Consider the following 19,468-nt stretch of genomic DNA (forward strand, 5'->3'; position numbering starts at 1 on the left):
TGGAGAATAGGAAACAACTACTTGCTCTTACTATCCTTAGATTTAGAATAATCCTGTGAGCTGAAAATGAGCAAAAAGCCGTATTAGTCTTACTACCATATTTGTCAACATTATCACTATTACCAGCTAATCCGTATCAGTAACCCTATCTGGCACTAAATCCTGCAAAATATCCACATGAAGTCATAACCAAACTATCTACAGTAGTCATATTTGAAGACTAGTACTAATGTAAGTCAAAGAGCCAGGCAAGTATCAGAAATGTTAAAACAAGTGCCAACACCCTGATTAGAACATGCCATCTATCCATCCATTCATGACAGCCCTACTGAACACATATTGAAACTGTTAGTCATTTTTAAGAGGATGCCTTAAGAAATCTAAAACTTTTGCGATTTAAAGGACTTGAAAAATCTTCAGAAGTACCCAAGTATCTCAGACTTCAAATTCCATTAGAGTTGCACCAGCTTTTTATATGTAACAGGGCATGCAGGCAGAATAACTGGAATGGAAAATGTGTCTAATCTAAGTACAGAGAATTAGCTTAAATTGTCTTAACTTTCATTCTTCCAGGACTTAATGATACTGAGAAGGAAGAAGGTATTAAAAAGTAAAACCAATGAATTATAGGGCTGCTGTGTTATCAGTCCCACTCAGACTGAGTAAACGCTAAACCAAGTGATTCCTAATTTGTAGAAAACACGATGCTAAAAACAGACAAACACAGGTGTCATTCTGGGTCACCATGCAGGCCACAAGGAGTATCATCACAATGATGTGTGGAAGAAAAACACTGCCTAAAAATGGTCCAAACTGGTTAACACACCTACAGATTCTGTTCTCAGAGGCAGGATTCTACTCTGTTCAATGTGCCACAACATTTAGCTAGTCCAGGAAGTACTATTTCCCAGGTTAAGTTTTCAACAAAATAGCTAGGAAGGACAACCGCAAGTTAGTGTGCTCTGAGAATACTGCCTGGCCATGAGCTGCCTGTTGCTCAGGTAAATGCTTGTGGGCTATCACAATCCCTCCTGGCTCACAGAGAGGCCGCAAAGGCAAACAGTGTGCCTGCACCAGTCCTCTGGATGAGGTACTCCCTGCACCAAAAAGCTGGCATTGGTGGAATCTACAACAAGAGGCAGAGAGAAGGACCACATGAATGGGATAAACTCAGTTTCTTTTCTTTCTTTTTTTTTTACAGCTTTATTGAGATATAATTCACAACCATACAGTTTATTCATTTAAAGTACACAATTCAATGGTTCTTAGTATATTCACAGAGTTGTACAAAGCATCAATTTTAGAACACTCCCATTACCACAGAAAGAAACCTCATATCCATTTCCCCCCAACCCTCCCAGCCCTAGGCAACAACTAATCTATTTTCTGTCTTTATAGATATGCCTTTTCTGGACATTTCATATAAATGGAACCATAGAATATGTGATCTTTTGTGAGTGGCTTCTTTCATACAGTGTTTTCAAGGTTCATCCATGTTATAGCACGTATCAATACTTCATTCTTCTTTATTGTTGAATAACATTCTACTACATGGACACACCACATCAGTTCTTTTCTTCACAAGCAGTAGAATCTCTTTTGTTATATAAACAAAACTACAAAAAGTACTTAGGTCCCCACATTAGTCCATAAATGCCTATTTAAGCCATATTACAGCTGAAAACTTATCATAATTGCATAATACTACGGTTTCTAGAAACATTATCAATCATCACAGTGATATCTGGATTAAAGAAATACTGAGATACAGACAGTTCTGGGTGTACTCTGATGATTTTGCAAATATGTTCCTATAAAAGGGTTTCATCTTCAAGAAATTCATGGAAAAGACTCTGACAAGTACAGGTTTCTGGTAACTGACTGTACTGCTGAACTGAATGAATAAGCATTTTCAGAACTCTAATGAAAAACTGATGAACTCATAAAAGTGCTAACAAAAGATCAAGATGAAAAAAAAAATTAATTACATGGGACTGAGTGAACTGATGAGGATGAGTATAATTTTTGTGACTTGCTGTCTGAATTAAAAAAAATAAAAAATCCCACAAGGACTCAGAGGCAAAGAATATACAAATCAATTTTCACTGCAAAGTAAAGGAGCTGTTACAGTGGAGGATTACTGGACTGAATGTCAATATTATGACATAGTATGAGTGTGTTTCATGTTTCGTAATTGCAATCATTGTTGCTTTTGTTGTGGTCATCCATGTACAATGCTTGGTGTCAGTCTATTTATCTCTTGTAAAAATAAAATACAGTGTGTGTGTGTGAAAAAAAAAAAAAAAAAGAATACACAACGGAGAAAAGACAGCCTCTTCAATAAGTGGTGCTGGGAAAACTGGACAGCTACATGTAAAAGAAAGAAATTAGAACACTCCCTAACACCGTACACAAAAATAAACTCAAAAAAAAAAAAAAAGAAAAAGAAATACTGAGAACGAAGCTCCTTTATAATTAAGTTAATTGCTTAACATTTTTTCCCTGTAAATTGCAGTAGGAAGAGGAACTTGCAAGCCCTAAGGCCCGAACACCTCAGGACAAAACTACTTTTTTGACTCCACCCACTTGAAGATGAACAGCAAAACGGCAAGTATACAAAGCTGGTGTCTGCAACTTCCCTCTCTTCTTGCTGGGCCCTTCATCTCTTCCCCCTATCTTTGACATTCAATTCCTTTGGTACTCTTCACCCCTCCCCCTAGTTCCAAACAAAACAAGAACTTTTATATCTGTTGACTAATTACAGCCTCACTTTAAATTAAAATATTACATTTACATGAAAATGTTAATTAAACCAGACATTTTCTAAGACATTCTCCCAAAACCTGAAATGAGAATTTGTTTCCCTGCAAAGAACTTCCGGTAGGAACAAGCTGGTAAGCGGAGAGTTTTTTGTTTTGTTTTTACCAAGAGACCCTCTCAAATCATAGTAAACCCACCCCATGGCAAATTGAATTTAGTCAGTCCTCTCAGGGTAATGCATATCTAGGAGGAGAGTGAGAGAAAATAAGGAACTGTTATTAATTTTGTTAGGCGTGATAATGGTATTATGTCTAAAGATATCCTTATCTGTTAGAAATTTATACTGAGGTATTTGGATGAAATGATGTGATACCTGAAATTTGCTTCAAAATACTTTAGTTGGGGGCTTCCCTGGTGGCGCAGTGGTTGGGAATCTGCCTGCCAATGCAGGGGACATGGGTTCGAGCCCTGGTCTGGGAAGATCCCACATGCTGCGGAGCAACTAAGTCCGTGAGCCACAACTACTGAGCCTGTGCGTCTGGAGCCTGTGCTCCGCAACGAGAGAGGCCCGCGCACCGCGATGAAGAGAGGCCCCGCTCACCGCAACTGGAGAAAGTCCTTGCACAGAAACGAAGACCCAACACAGCCAAAAATAAATAAATAAATTAATTATTTAAAAAAAAAAAAAAAAAATACTTTAGTTGGAAAGAGGACATGGGGGAGGGGAGATGAAACAAAATACTGATAATTGTTGAGGGCAAGTGATAAGGTACATGAGAGTTCATTATTCTTTTCTGCTTTATGTATGTATAAAATTTTCCATAGTAAAATACTTTTAAAAAGAGAGAAACTGTTCTGTTCCTCTCACGCAGTCTTTTGTTCCTTCACTTTTCCTTCATAGCACTTACTGTTGTCACTATATATTTCTTTTTTTAAGTTAAAATTTTTTTTAATTTATTTATTTTATTTATTTTTGGCTGTGTTGGGTCTTCGTTGCTGCACGTGGGCTTTCTCTAGTTGCAGTGAACGGGGGCTACTCCTTGTTGAGGTGCGCAGGCTTCTCATTGCAGTGGCTTCTCTTGTTGTGGAGCACGGGCTCTAGGCGTGCGGGCTTCAGTAGCTTGGCACACGGGCTCACTAGCTGTGGTTTGCGGGCTCTAGAGCGCCGGCTCAGTAGTTGTGACGCACGGGCTTAGTTGCTCCGCAGCATGTGGGATCTTCCCGGACCAGGGCTCGAACCCGTGTCCCCAGCATTGGCAGGCAGATTCTTAACCACTGCGCCACCAGGGGAGCCCTAAATTAATTTTTATTGGCGTCTAGTTGCTTTACAATGTTGTGTTAACTTCTACTGCACAGCAAAATGAACCAGCCATACATATACATATATCCCCTCCCTTTTGTGTTTCCCTCCCATTTAGGACACCACAGTGCATTAAGTAGAGATCCCTGTGCTATACAGTATGTTCCGCTCAGTTGTCTATTTTATACGTAGTATCAATAGTGTGTATGTGTCATCCCTGTCTCCCAATTCCTCCCACCCCACCCCCTTCCCCCTTGGTATCCAGACATTTGTTCTCTACGTCTGTGTCTCTATTTCTGCTTTGCAAATAAGGCCATCTATACCATTTTTCTAGATTCCACATATATGTGTTAAAATACGATATTTATTTTTGTCTTTCTGACTTACTTCACTCTGTATGACAGTCTCTAGGTCCATCCATGTCTCTACAAATGACCCAATTTTGTTCCTTGTTATGGCTGAGTAATATTCCATTGTATATATGTGCCACATCTTCTTTATCCATTCCTCTGTTGATGGGCATTTAGGTTGTTTCCATGTCCTAGCTATTTAAATAGTGCTGCAATGAACATTTTGGTACATGACTCTTTTTGAATTATGGTTTTCTCTGGGTATATGCCCAGTAGTGGGGTTGCTGGGTCATGTGGTAGTTCTATTATTAGTTTTTTAAGGAACTTTCATACTGTTCTCCATAGTGGCTGTATCAATTTACATTCTCACCAACACTGAAAGAGGGTTCCCTTTTCTCCACACCCCCTCCAGCATTTATTGTTTGTGGATTTTTTGATGATGGCCATTCTGACTGGTGTGAGGTGATACCTCATGTCACTATATATTTCTAAGATTATTTGATTAATGTTTGTCTCCCTGACTAGACTTTAAGCTGCATGAGAACCACAAAGGTGTTCTGTTTAGCTCCTGTAGAATCCCTACCACCTCACAGAGTTTCTGGCATGTGAGAGGCATCAACAAATATTTATTAAGTAAATAATGGAGTCAATAAAATTAAGTCATATCATGCCCCCAGATCAATAAATACTCAATAAATAAAAAGGGGGATGGTAGAAAGTCAGGGACCTTTGGTTGAAGGAATTTAACATATTTACCTATATGTATTTACCATTTAAGTTCATATGCTTCTCTATTAAAAAATGTAGTAAAGGTGTCACAAAATAGATTTAACTTCATCTAGCTAATCCTCACTACATTCATGTGATTACTCAGCTAAGAACTACACTCTCCACTTAACGATATGGAAACTATGGAACTGAAAAGTTGTGAAATTTTTTCAAGGGCATAATGAACCAGATGCACAAATGAACAAAACTCAGCTCTGTCCTCATGCCTCATGCTGTTCCCAAAGGAACATGGTTTTATTCTCAAGAAAAAGAAAACAATAAAAATATAAAAATAGGAGTACTGTATATGTTAATTCAACTTTCAGTGGCTGAGAAACTGAGTAGCTAGCTGTATAACAGTCTTAGATGAAAATATTTTATTTTGACTTCACCCAAAACAATTTCAAGGTTGAAGCACCTAATGGTAGAGGAAGTATTAAAAACATAAGGTGAGTCATTTAGGCAATAGAGAACAGAAGAAGGCATGACACGAATAATTTGAAGGCCTTTTTGTAAAAGCTGGTTAAATTGAAACAGTATGGTGAGGGACAACTAACAATAAAATTCATAAAGAAATTCATAAAGAGAATAAATACTAATGCCAAGACAATGTTTAAAACACCAGCGTACCAGGTTCCCAAGTTTTAAATTTATTTATCTCAAATATAATACTATAATCAATAAAGGTTTCTACTTAATCATTATTTTATATAGAAATAGCCTACTAAAATACCACTATGCCCCCAAATCCTTTTGAAATGCTTAAAACCTGAGTTTACCTTAATTTGGTAATAGATAATGATGCACACATTCAGGAAGGCAGAAATACCAAATGTTTCCCATTAACAGAAGCATAACTATTTGTAAAACTAATCTTAACTCAGCCAATCTGAAAGCTCTTGTACTATGGTGCCAAAAAAACTGTCAGAACCACACCTGTGGAGAACACTGAGAACCAAATGAGTCAAAGTCTAAAAGTCTGCCACGAAATCGAAAATAAATAAATAAATAAATAGCTAGACAGTTTTAGTTAAGAAAAAACATTTAAAATATCTCAATAAACTTATTTTGAGGATAGAGTCTGGAAAGGTTTTTTTTTTTTTTCCTCTTACATAAAGGGTTACAAAGAGGTAGCTGGCCTGGGTTGAATTCTAGACGGGGTTGCTCTACTGTTACTCAAGGCACAGTTACTACTGGTGGAGCTGCTACAAAGACTCAGAACGTTCCGTTTTACTCCTATACTCTTCATATCATGGGCTGTCAATCATGCTTCCAACTTGCAGTACATCACTCATTGCAGAGTAATGATTCACACATGCAATTTCCAAACAAAAATGTGAGACTTACTTGCCCCATGACGGTTTTTTCTCAACTTTTAAAATAATTGATAAAAGCACCAGCTGAGCACGAATTCCCATCCCAAAATAATCTATCAATAGCTTTAAGCCTTTTAAGGTAAGCGGTAAAGGAATACTGTCCTCTGAATGCAGAGGCCACTGCAGACCCACGCGAGGCATTGATTTGTAGTTGTTTTTCCACTGGGGTGATGGATTTGCGCTCAGCTACTCACGGTGTCTACTAGGTCCCCCTGGTGACCAATAGTACATGAAGACAGTAGTAGGGTTCGAAGACACAGACTGGCAGCGGAGCAGAGGGTGGAACGGGAAATCATGAAAAATTAACACGCCAACAGTACACATGACATGACTGAGAATTACGTTTGCATTGTTGGGGTATCTGAGATCGGCCAAGACACTGTCCCCTTCCTTTTAAAACGCAAACATCCATCCGCCTCGCTTGGGCTTCCGAGCCCTACCTCCCATTTAAATCACGGGTGTGACGGAGAGACCGAACCAAGGGGTTCAGCCCGAGGCACATGCCGCTTCTCCAGGGTTTGGGGAAAACACTGACGTGACAAATTACCATAATTTTCTAAAATATGGAGGAATGACACACCACCTTTCCTACCACCTACTGAAGACTCAGGACAGAGTCGAGAACAGCCTCCCTGAGGGGCCCACCACGGAGGGGGGAAGAGAGCACCGGACCAGGGAGAAGAGGGCGGCACGTCCCGAGCCCAGACTGCGGAGCCCCGAACGCGAGGGGCGTAGGGTCGCACCCGGGTCACGTCCCGGGGCTCTCGGGATGCGAGGGGCGCGAGGGCGAGCCCGGGCCGGCCGACATGCGGGGGGCGGCGGGACAGCGGCTGGGGCTGCGGCGCCCGGGCGGCGGGGTAGGGCGCGCCGCCAGGTGCCGGACGGCAGGGGGCAGCGGGGTTCGGGCGGGCGCGGGACCCAGGGAGGGAGGAGGGAGGCGGGCGAGTCCCGCGCAGCGAGAGGGCGCGCGCCGGGCTCGCCGCCGGCCTACCTGGAGGTAACAGGGTTTCCTTAGCCAGGCCCCCGGACAGAGACTCCTCGCCATGGTAATCACACATCGCCCCGCCGCGCCGCAGTCAGAGGCGGACCCGAGCGCTGGCGACCCGGCTCCCCGCCTTCCCCCGCCCCCAGCTCGGCCGGGCCCGCCCACTCCTCCGCCCCCGCGGCGGCGCGCGCCGCGCTTCTCCCGGCCTCGCTGCGGTGACTGCAGCCGGCGGCCCGAGGCCTGGCCTCCTGCTCTGCTCGCCGGGCTGCCGCGGCTGTCAGAGCCGCCGCCGTCTCCGGCATAAAGGGGAGTCGCGCCTCGCCTTGGCCGACACAAATCCAACTGCGCCTCGCGCTTAAAGGGGAGGCGTGCGGAGGAGAAGTGGGGCGCCGCGGAAGCGGGGGTGTCGCACCCTCGGACCCGGGAGAGGCTGGCCGGGCAGGGTGAGGGCTTGCGCCCCGCGGACGGGAGAGCCTAGCGCTCCGACGACGCCGACCTAAGTGCCTGCTCCCGGCTCCCCGCTCCCAGCGTTGCGCGTTCCGCCACCCCGCCCGGAGGGTCTGACGCTCCCTTTGGACTGTGCTCCTTCAGGCCGGACGTGTCTGGGCGGGTTGCGTGGAAATTCAAGGGAAGCTTGGGGCTCCTTCCCGGGGGACCGGCTTTTTCTCCTTGGAGCACGGTGGTCCGTTTGGCCGCAGGAGGCGCCGGCGGGTGCATCCCCTGAGCGAACGCAGACGGGGCTCCCCTCTGCTGAAGTCAACGTGCCCGCCAAATACAGTTCTCCTCTAACGGCCTTCAACTTTTTTCCTGAGTACTTTTTTAAAAGTCTGACCTTTTGGGTCTGTATTGTTTTCAGACAGCTTCAGAGTTTTCCTGGCCCCACCCAGGAACCCTGCGTCAAAAGAAAAAAAGAAAAATATTACTGAATTAAATACAGTACTGAAGACAGTAGACCTGGGACGTGGCATAGCTACTCAGTTAAGGCTACATAACACAGGGTGTGGTGTCTTTCTTTTGACAGTGAAGTCCAAATAAGGGAAAAAAACAGCCACCCTAGCGGGAGAACAGCTGTTGATCCTAGTTACTTGTAATGGAGGAAGATATGTTTTTGCTTCTTTTTACCCGGTATACCACCTTTTCACGTGACGCCAACAAAGTTTAGGTGGCCACTTAGAACTCATTCGGGCCTGTTGCTCTGACAAGAGTTTTCCCCAGAAGCAAACCTTTACTCACTATTACTGTGGTTTTTACCTAAACTTTGTTCTAGTGCTTTCCGTTTATGAAGAGATGCTTTCTTGTCTGCCCCTCCCCCAATCCAAGCACAGACACAGGTTTAAAACCTGTGTGGTATTTTATTACCACGTATAAAACTCAGAGGAAAACATAGGAAGAACACTCTCTGACATAAATCACAGCAAGATGTTTTTGATCCACCTCCTAGAGTAATGGAAATAAAAACAAAAATAAATGGGACTTAATGAAACTTAAAAGCTTTTGCACAGCAAAGGAAACTATAAACAAGATGAAAAGGCAACCCTCAGAATGGGAGAAAATATTTGCAAATGAACCAGTGGACAAAGGATTAATCTCCAAAATATATAAACAGCTCAATATTCAAAAAACAAACAACCCAATCCAAAAATGAACAGAAGACCTAAATAGACATTTCTCCAAAGAAGACATACAGATGGCCAAGAATCACATGAAAAGATGCTCAACATCACTAATTATTAGAGAAATGCAAATCAAAACTACAATGAGGTATCACTTCACACTGGTTAGAATGGGCATCATCAGAAAATCTACAAACGACAAATGCTGGAGAGGGTGTGAAGAAAAGGGAACCCTCTTTCACTGTTGGTGGGAATGTAAATTGATACAGCCACTATGGAGAACAGTATGGAGGTTCCTTCAAAAACTAAAAATAGAATTACCATATGACCCAGCAATCCCACTACTGGGCAATACCCAGAGAAAACCATAATTCAAAAAGACACATGCGGGTTTCCCTGGTGGCGCAGTGGTTGAGAATCTGCCTGCCAATGCAGGGGACACGGGTTCGAGCCCTGGTCTGGGAAGATCCCACATGCCGCGGAGCAACTAAGCCCGTGAGCCACAACTACTGAGCCTGCGCGTCTGGAGCCTGTGCTCCGCAACAAGAGAGGCCACGATGGTGAGAGGCCCGCGCACCGCGATGAAGAATGGCCCCCGCTCACTGCAACTAGAGAAAGCCCTCGCACAGAAACGAAGACCCAACACAGCCATAACTAAATAAATAAATAAAAATTAAACTTTAAAAAAAAAAAAAAAAAAAAGACACATGCACCCCAATGTTCATTGCAGCACTATTTACAATAGCCAGGTCATGGAAGCAACCTAAATGCCCATCAACAGACGAATGGATAAAGAAGATGTGGTACATATATACAGTTGAATATTACTCAGCCATAAAAAGGAAAAAATTGGGTCATTTGTAGAAACGTGGATGGACCTAGAGACTCATACAGAGTGAAGTAAGTCAGAAAGAGAAAAACAAATATCATATATTAGTGCATATATGTGGAATCTAGAAAAATGGTACAGATGAACCAGTTTGCAAGGCAGATATAGAGACACAGATGCAGAGAACAAATGTATGTACACCAAGGGGGGAAAGCCGCTGGGGGGGTTGGGGGGGTGGTGTGATGAATTGGGCGATTGGGATTGACATGTATACACTGATGTGTATAAAATAAGTAACTAATAAGAACCTGCTGTATAAAAAATAAAAATTAAATTTAAAAAAAAACCTGTGTGGTATTTTATTGCTGGCAAATAAACCCGTTTTTCATTGATTTTCAGTTTGGATTAAGAGACTAAGGTAATTTCTAAGTATGATAAGTACTGGTTTAATTCGTTCTTTCATTCATTCAATAAATAAATATTAATTGAGCACCCAGACATTGTTCTAGTTGATTGATTATATACCTGAGCAAAATACAAAAACCCCAGGGCTTGTGGATATTACATAAGTATAAGTAATAAATAATAAGTAATAAATGTAATAAACAAGAAATTCAAATAGGATAATCAAGCTGATAGGGGATATGTAACAAAGAAAACAAACCAATGGAGATGAGGAAGACTAAAGATAGAGTTGCTTTGGGGAGAAAGATCAGGAATTCAGTTTTGGACTTTGTTACATTTGAGACATCTATTAGAAATTCAAGTGGAGATCTTGAGTAAGCAGTTGTACATATGAGTCCAGAGTTAAGAAGGGTGGTCCAAGCTAGGGATATATGAGAGATAGCAGCATTTTTTTAAAGATGAGAGTTATGTTTTATTCGGTCCCCTTACTGAGGACTGCAGCCCAGGAGACAGATAGCTCTGAGGAACTGTACCAAAGAGGTAAGCGAGGAGCCAAGATATATAGGAGTTGTTGCCAGTTCAGTAGTATGATCTAAAAGTCATCAGAAACTTACATTTGTCAAAAAAGTAGAGAGGTGTCAGCATTTAAATGATATTTAAAGCCACAAAACTAGACAAGATCACCAAGGGAGTGAGTATAAATAGAAGAGAAGCAAGGAGGAAACCTTGCAACTTCAAGGCAGGAGAGTGGATGAGCCAGCAAAGGAGGCTGAGAAGGAGCAGCCAGTGAATTAGGTGGGCCGAGAGTGAGGTGCCTGGAAGCCAAGTGAATATAATGTTATCAAGAAGGTGTGAGTGCTCAGTATGTGAGTGAGGACTGAGAATTGACTCTTGGATTTGGTACCATGGAGCCACTGGTAATATTTCAGCGGAGCAAAAGAGGGAAAACTTGATTGGAATGGGTTTAAGAAAAAAATAGGAGGAGAGGAATTGGAGATGGCTAATATTATAGGCAATTCTTTTGAGAAGTTCTCCTGCAAAGGGGAGCCCCAAAATGGTGGTGGGGAGCCCACTACCACAGTAACTGGTGGTGGAAGTGGAGCCAAAAGTGGGTTGGCCAAAAAATTGGGAGAAATATTTGGTTTTGATAAGAATGATCTAGAAGAGAAGGAAAATTTTACGAAGGGGCAAGAAGAGAGAATTGCTGGAGCAGTGTCCTTGAGAAGGAAAGAGTTTAGAATCTAGCACACAAATGAAAGGATTATCTATAGACAGGAGCACAGTCTGTTCATCTATGGAAACTGGCAGGCAGGTGGTAGAAGTGGCTGTGGGAATCTCAGGAAGTTCTCTTCTGATTGTTTCAGTTTTCTCAGAGACATAGGAAGTCAGGTCATCAGGGGGAGGAGATTCAGAAGAGCAAGGGAAGGTGAGGAGAGAAGCGAAGGTGCGAAATAGTCATCCAGGAGAATGGAAAGATGAATAGACTAGGAAAAAAATATCATATGCTTGCTGAGTGTCATTAAGGGCCCACTTGAGTTCATGGTCATAAATTTAAGTGGTATAAGTCAGTGTGATTGTGCTTTTTTTCCTCCATCAATAATTGACTGCCAAGGTGCAGGCTCAGAGTAGGCTTAGAATTCTATGTAATCAGGTTTTACCAAGGAAATAAGAGCAAGGAGAGAGGACCAAGGAAGTCAAGGATGTAAGTAAGGGAGTGATTATGATTCACCATGGAGCTTAAAATGAGGGACGAGTAGATATGGAGAGATTAAGGACAGAAAAAGGTGGTAGGATCAGTGAATTGCCAGTCCTTGTGGGGTTGAAGGACTATAGGAGTCAGAGAACAAGGGGGAATGATCTGAAAAGGTAGGTATAACATAAAGGGTCTGGCTCCATTTTTGATACTCAATGACAGCTGTCAAGCCCCACCACTTCTCTTTTCCCTGTGCCCCACATCTGGGAAAACTGATAAGAAAGCCCAGGTGCTTGCTCCTTTGGTGTCAGTGGGAAGTTCAAACTATGCAAGACCCAGTCCATGTGAGGGACCATTCACCCTGGCCCCATCCACCCCCAACCACCATAAACCCTAAGAAAGTCTCCTTTCTCTGCTCCCTCAAGCCATATTCAGACCAGTTTGGAGCCTGCCCTACTCTCCCCAGAAAGCTTCTTTATGTATGTAACAAACTTTTTCATAATCTGAAAAAGCTGGTACATGTGTAGCATCATCAATCTTGACATCCAAAACAAAATTTAAGTGGAGGAATCTATCTCACTTCTGCAGAGTGACCACAACAATGTGGTAGTTAGAGTGGGATGCATGAAATTAAGAGTATGAAGAAGTGATGAAGCCTAGGGTGGAATCTGAAAATGGCAGTGAATGGCTGAGGAGTGTGGAATACAGTGTCACTAGAAGAGAGTCAAAGAGAGAGTATCATGAGGATTATCTATGTATATATTGAAAACAACAAGATTTAGGACAAGAGCGATGCTGGATAGGATGCCAGTAGTCAAAAGCTAAAGTCCTTGAGAAATAAAGCAGAGTGATCTGTGAGCGAGTAGGGACTACCACAATGAGGAGAGTGATAACACCAGAGGACATGAGTTAAAAAAACAAATACTGGGTAGGGGGAGGAATTAGATAGGAGGTGGGGAGAATAACCTGAGAGAAGCAATGAAGAGCAAAGAGGATCCCTCTCCCACCTCCAAGTCCAGTGGTACAAGGGCTGTGGGAAGGCTGCAGGGACAACAGCATCCACCAGGGGTGAACCAGGTTTGCTCTAGAACAGGAAGGTGAAGGAAATATTCAGAGAAGAGACTGAGGATACAAAGGTTTTTGATGAAGATGGACTGTGAATTCCAGAGGACACAGTGGAAGAGTCTCAGAAATTGGGGAGTGTGGTAAAGGGATTCAAAATAGGTGATGTGAAGAGCTTTGAGTGAGTTAGTGGGTAGGAGACAAAGAGTGACCCAGGAGTCTGGGACTTCTTATGGTAAAGGATATAAACACGGATAACAAGGACAAAGTTTCAACCAAATGAAAAGAAATGATTGTTCAGTTTCCATATAGAGTCAACAAAGATAAAGTGTAGTTAACATTTTCTTATTTGAAAGGGGAAAATTAGTTTAGATCATTTTCATTTCTCACTTGGGTAGTTTATCTTGTCATCCCATGTAGAACAGCAGCTACCCCAGGGTCCATCCTGGAAAACTTGTAGGTGGGTTTGATGAGCTCTCATACCACTGGACTTGCACTTTTGGCTATAAATCCATCTAAGTGAGTCCCAAGATGGGTCCAAGCAGGTTGACCTGTAGCAAATTTGGATAAGAAACCTTCTACCTCTTGACCTTGCTCTCCTTCCCACACTCATTACAGTGGCCCTATGAATTCTTGATGTCCTATGCTGGACCTACCTTACAAACATTTAAATTTACCTGTTTACCTAGCACTCATTCTTATGGAACTAAAAAGTTTGTTTTTCTACATGTTTTGTTAGGTTTACATCTAAGTGTTTCATTTAGTTTGAGTGATTTAAGTGGTATTGTATTTTTCATTTTGTTGTCCATGTACTCCTTGTTAGTGTATAGGAATACAACTGATGTTTGTATATTTATCTTGTATCCCGCAGGCTTGCTGAAATCATTTATTAGTTCTAGGAGATTTGGGTTTTTTTGTAGATTCCTTAGGATTTTCTACATGGACAATCATGTCATCTCCAAATAAGAACAGTTTTATTACTTCCCTTCCAATCTGCATGCCTTTAATTTCATTTTCTTGCCTTATTTCACTGGCTAGCACTTCCAGAACCATGTTAAATAAGAGTGGTAAGAATGGACATTCTTGTCTTGTTGTCACTCTTAGGGGGAAAGCGTTCAGTCTTTCACCATTAAATATAATGTCAACTGTAAAAAAAAAAAAAAAAAAAAAAAGTTTGTTTTTCTAAATAAAAGCTAGCTAATCCAAAACTAATTGTTGTGTAGCTGATGCATATGGTTGTGTTCAGAGGTGCTAATTTGTGGCCTCTTAGTCCTCATGTATAACATAACTTTGGTCTTACAGAGACAAAGGAGCAGCTCCAGTGATTTCAAATATAGGAAAAATCAAGATCAATGGTCTTTGGACTTTTTCATTTACATACTCCCAAAAGAATTTTGAAAAATACATGTATATCTTCCTCATTTTTATGTCAGCATACGAATTTTTTCTCATAAAATTAAACAATTGTAAAGGAAGTTATTTCCAGCATTATGTTCTAAATATTGGCATTGAAAAATAAAATACACAATTCTTAAGTATGTCTAGTTGAATATAAATACCATCTTGATTTAATATAATTGAAAGAGTATCACCCATTTGAAGAGTAAATGAAACATTGTTTCTTTAGCTATCAGAAATGTAACATTGTTACCTTTTCTTCTTCTTGAACTTTAATAATTCCACTTCCTTATAGCATTTTTTCCTATTATATACTTTATGCATTCTAATCTATTTTTCAACCGACCACATTTCTCTGCAATAAAAAATAGACATTTTAATGCCTTATACTTTCATTTTAAAATTTATTTTAATTTTTGAACATGTAATACTTTCACCTAGTTCAAAAATAAAACCTAAATAAAAACATACATTGAGAAGTCTTATTCCCACACTCTTGCCTTTCTACCTTGTCGCTACCCACATAGATAATCACTTTTATTAATTTTTATTGTATTCTTCCAGTGCCAGTGTTCCTTTATAAATAGAAGCAAAATTGAATGTATTTTAGAAATTGAATATATATTTCATCCCCCTTTTATTACATAAAAGATGGATTACTTTATTATACATTTTTTAAAACTGCAGAATGACAATCTACTGTTTATTTATTTGGCTGTGCCAGGTTTTTTTAAGTTCTGGCATACAGGAGTTTTAGTTGTGGCATGCGGGATCTAGTTCCCTGACCAGGGATTGAACCCGGGCCCCCTGCATTGGGAGCACGGAGTCTCAACCACTGGACCACCAGGAAAGTCCCTCTACTAATTAGTATTACTGAAAATATACTGATTAGAGCAATATCAAATCACACTTCTGATAAGAAGTCTTTCTTTCCCCTTTCTCTGGATAGTGGGGTTGGATCACAGAACTCAACTTACATTCTTCAAGGCCATTTCGGAAACCTAGATGCTTTTAGTTCTTTTAATTCAACTCCAGTGAGAGCAGAGGTTGCAAATGGCAGCCCTGGGCAGACACATTTTGTTTGACTGGTCCAACATTTACAGATCGGTACATTTTACATAAAGCTCCAGATTTTTGACTCTTTTGAAAATCAGATGATCAGCTAACCAAGTCTTTCATTCACTCAGCAACAATGAGCCGGCACTGAGTACCACATCCTCCTCCTTGAGGGGGCCCAGGTGCTGCAGTTTGCCACGGTCCCCCTCACTCCTCAATTTTCCTGCCCCAGTCCCCAGAACTTATTTATTTTTCCAGTCTTGTCCTTGTAGGCATTTGACTTTATGACCTCTGAGTTAACCACATAGTGATTTGGGAAAGTAGACCCAATCAGGAGCATCTTTGAAGCTTCAAAATTGGAAACAAGAAAGGAACTAGTGAAGAGTATAAGAGGAGATTAGGCTCTGGATTAATAATGCAATTAAAAAAGAACCCATGTTTCACCAGAACTTCCCTAGAGAAAAGAATAGACAAATGAATTATTTACTCACACTGTTTAGCCTGTATCCACTAGATGGCTTAGGGTATAGGTTAGGCAAGGTGGAGACTGAATTTGTACTCCAGGAAAAATGAAGTCTGTTGTGTTTTAGGCATGAGAACATAGACGAAAATGAGAGACAGGGCTCTGTTTTATCTTCTATGAAAAGGCAAATTGGATATTGGAATAAAAAAATACAATGGTTCTCTAATTTTCCACTAACACCACCACCAAGTATTATGAAACTTTCATGTCCAAAATGTTATGAAATGATGTTAAGAGTATGGAACACAGAAACTTTTTTTTTTTTTTTAATTTATTCTTGGCTGCGTTGGGTCTTTGTTGCTGCACACAGGCTTTCTCTAGTGGCGGTGAGCCGGGGCTACTCCTCCTTGCGGTGTGCGGGCTTCTCATTGCGGTGCCTTCTGTTGTTGCGGAGCACGGGCTCTAGGGCGCACAGGCTTCAGTAGTTGTGGCTCACAGGCTTTAGAGTGCAGGCTCAGTAGTTGTGGTGCATGGGCTTAGTTGCTCCACGGCATGTGGAATCTTCTCAGACCAGGGCTCAAACCCGTGTCCCCTGCATTGGCAGGTGGATTCTTAACCACTGCACTGCCAGGGAAGCTCTGGAACACAGAAACTTAAGATGAAATAGGGCAAGTATTTTGTGTATCTGGTTTTTATATGGAATGCTTCAGAAAAGAAAAAAGGGAATAATTAGAATTCTAGTTCATTGTTATGTCTATAATACCTAGCACAGTACCTGGCATATAGAAGGTAATTCATAAATATTTGTTGAAAGAATGAATAAATGAAGCTGCCAGGAGAATATAAGGTATAAGAATAGAATAGATTTTAAAGAAGTTTTTAACTTGAAAGCAACATTCAGAATCTGAAACAGAATCATTTATTCCATTCCTTATTCTTATCTGTACATTCACTGAGACATTTTGGGGGAATAGGTCCTCAGGAAAAAGAATAGCCTATAATAATTTGGTGCTAGGATTTGTCTTACTTGACGCATAACACTAAAATTCTGGAAATTGAAATCCCCCCTAATGAAAAGGTTGCAGTAAAAGACCTGTATTGAGAATTCACAATGACTGTAGCAAGTGTGTCAAAAATGATCATATAGGGCTTCCCTGGTGGCGCAGTGGTTGAGAATCTGTCTGCCAATGCAGGGGACACGGGTTCGAGCCCTGGTCTGGGAAGATCCCACATGCCGCGGGGCAACTGGGCCCATGAGCCACAACTACTGAGCCTGCGCGTCTGGAGCCTGTGCTCCACAATAAGGGAGGCCGCGACAGTGAGAGGCCCGCGTACCGCGATGAAGAGTGGCCCCCGCTTGCCACAACTAGAGAAAGCCCTCTCACAGAAACGAAGACCCAACACAGCCAAAAATAAATAAATAAAAAATAAATTTAAAAACAAATCATACAAAACCTGTCACATGGGAGTTATTGAAGGGATTACCTTATTAGGATGAATTATGGTCTTCAGCAGGATATGAACCTGTCCTGAGACTGAGAATATTTTCAGCCTCTGGCAGTAGTCTCAGGGTTTCATACAGACAAACTGTTAATGTCATAGTATTCAAACAGCATTCCACAATATGGTTTGACTACCCTCTTAATTTGGTTTATGGGATATGCCATGCTCTCTACCAAAGGGGGAAATTGCATAGAGACATAATGCAGCAAGAGATGACCTGGTAGCACTGCCAGAACACTGTTCATTGGGTGATTTGTAGTGTTTCTTTCCTTCTGAAGACCAGTCCTAAATATTTCCCAATTCTCTTGAACACAAGAATAACCATCCTAATCCAGGAAACAGCCGATTCACTCAGATGATAGCAGAGCTCTTAGAGGACCCATCTGTTTCCTTGCTGATTACCCTGAGTAAAATCCAGTTATAACCAACCAATCCAGAAAATGTCATAAGGATTCCAAACTTCGTGTGGCACATACTCCTTATCTTTTCCTGAGGTTCCCCCCCCTTTCTTTTTTTCTTTTTTTCAGTGTTTCTTATTTCCATGTAATGATTAGGAGCTATCTAGAGATAGATAAACTGTCTGGTTCTGCCACTTTCTAGCTGTGTGACCTCAGGCAAGTTACTTAAAATCTCTATGCTTCAGTTTCATCTTTAGTAATAGGTTAATAAACTTGTGTGAGGATTAAATGAGGTTATATGTTATAAAGCTCTTAGCATAATACCTAGCACAGAGTAAGCACTACACACAGAGATGTCTAAAATGCCATGTTGCCAGGAATTCCCTGGCGGTCCAGTGGTTAGGACTTGGCATTTTTATTGCAGGTTCAATCCCTGGTCAGATCCCTGCAAGCCATGCAGGGCAGCCAATAAAATAAAATAATAAAATAAAATAAAATGCTGGAAGGCCATGTAAGATTGCTTTTTTTTTTGATGAAAAGAAACAATAAAAGGAGGTTTTTTTTTAAATTCAAAGGTATACTGAATAAGTAGGTTTGTTTACAACCATTCTTGAAATTTATTATTGAACAACTTCATGGAAAGTCAGCATCTTCAAGAAACTTTCCCAAAAAGCTTTAGGTAAAAACCCATTTTTGAGTTTTGGGGGAATAAGCTTTTCCACAAGAATTAATTTTCTTAGAAAACAAAACTCGTCCCTTAAATACCAACTCTCATAAAACTTTAGACCATTGTTACATTAATAGAGATCATTTTGAACTATGTCACCCAAGTCCCTATCTTATTAAGCAGATTATAATGAACACAATTTAACAATTTCTTAGTGCTGTAGGATCATACAATACAGAATCACACATCTGTCATCTTGGAAGTAGGCTGGGTATGGCCCTCTAATACCAGAGAGGGGAAGAGAACCAGTCTTGAACATATCCACTGGGATAGGATTAGAACTTGGGAATACTGACATGCCAGCAAGTGTCCAAAATATTTCTAGGTATCAGGCCATAGTTCACTAAGCAGTTGTCAATGAGAGGTCCAAGGCAGCAGTTGATCACTGTCAAGTTGACAGAAAATCAGACAGTTCAGGGGGAGATAGTATTCTGGGATTCAGACTAGCAGGTTGGAAGTGGTAACTGGAAGATCTATCTAAAAATTGTCATCTGTGTGAAGGGCAGGGTTCTAAACCTAGAGGTGATCAACTGTGCTGGACAGGCAACTGGAACACAAATTTTGGAATAGGGGTCAAGGCAAAGGTCTAACTATTAGAATAGGGACACATGGAGAGAGGCAAAGTTTAGAATCTTATCTAGATTAAACCAGTGGCAAGGATGACTTGACCCCAGGTCACAGACTGTGGAGGTGGAGTTCGTTAAAAATCTTTCTCAGGTGAAGAGACATTGAGTAATTTCCCCCAGGTCTTACTGTGAGGCTGCACACCTGGAATTTTATCA

At 41.2% G+C, this 19,468-nt stretch overlaps 1 protein-coding gene across 1 annotated transcript in view; it reads right to left on the minus strand.

Moving 5' to 3' along the window:
* Positions 1-7,664, minus strand: part of DIPK1A (divergent protein kinase domain 1A) — a 132,955-nt gene extending 125,291 nt beyond the window's left edge. The window contains exon 1 of the mRNA XM_057547191.1: positions 7,546-7,664. Coding sequence (XP_057403174.1) covers positions 7,546-7,599 — 54 coding nt within the window. The 5' untranslated portion in view covers positions 7,600-7,664. The remainder of the gene's footprint in view (positions 1-7,545) is intronic.
* Between the last annotated feature and the right edge of the window lie 11,804 nt (positions 7,665-19,468).

The sequence above is a fragment of the Balaenoptera acutorostrata genome, chromosome 1 (genome assembly GCF_949987535.1).
Source record: "Balaenoptera acutorostrata chromosome 1, mBalAcu1.1, whole genome shotgun sequence".
Classification (NCBI taxonomy): domain Eukaryota; kingdom Metazoa; phylum Chordata; class Mammalia; order Artiodactyla; family Balaenopteridae; genus Balaenoptera; species Balaenoptera acutorostrata.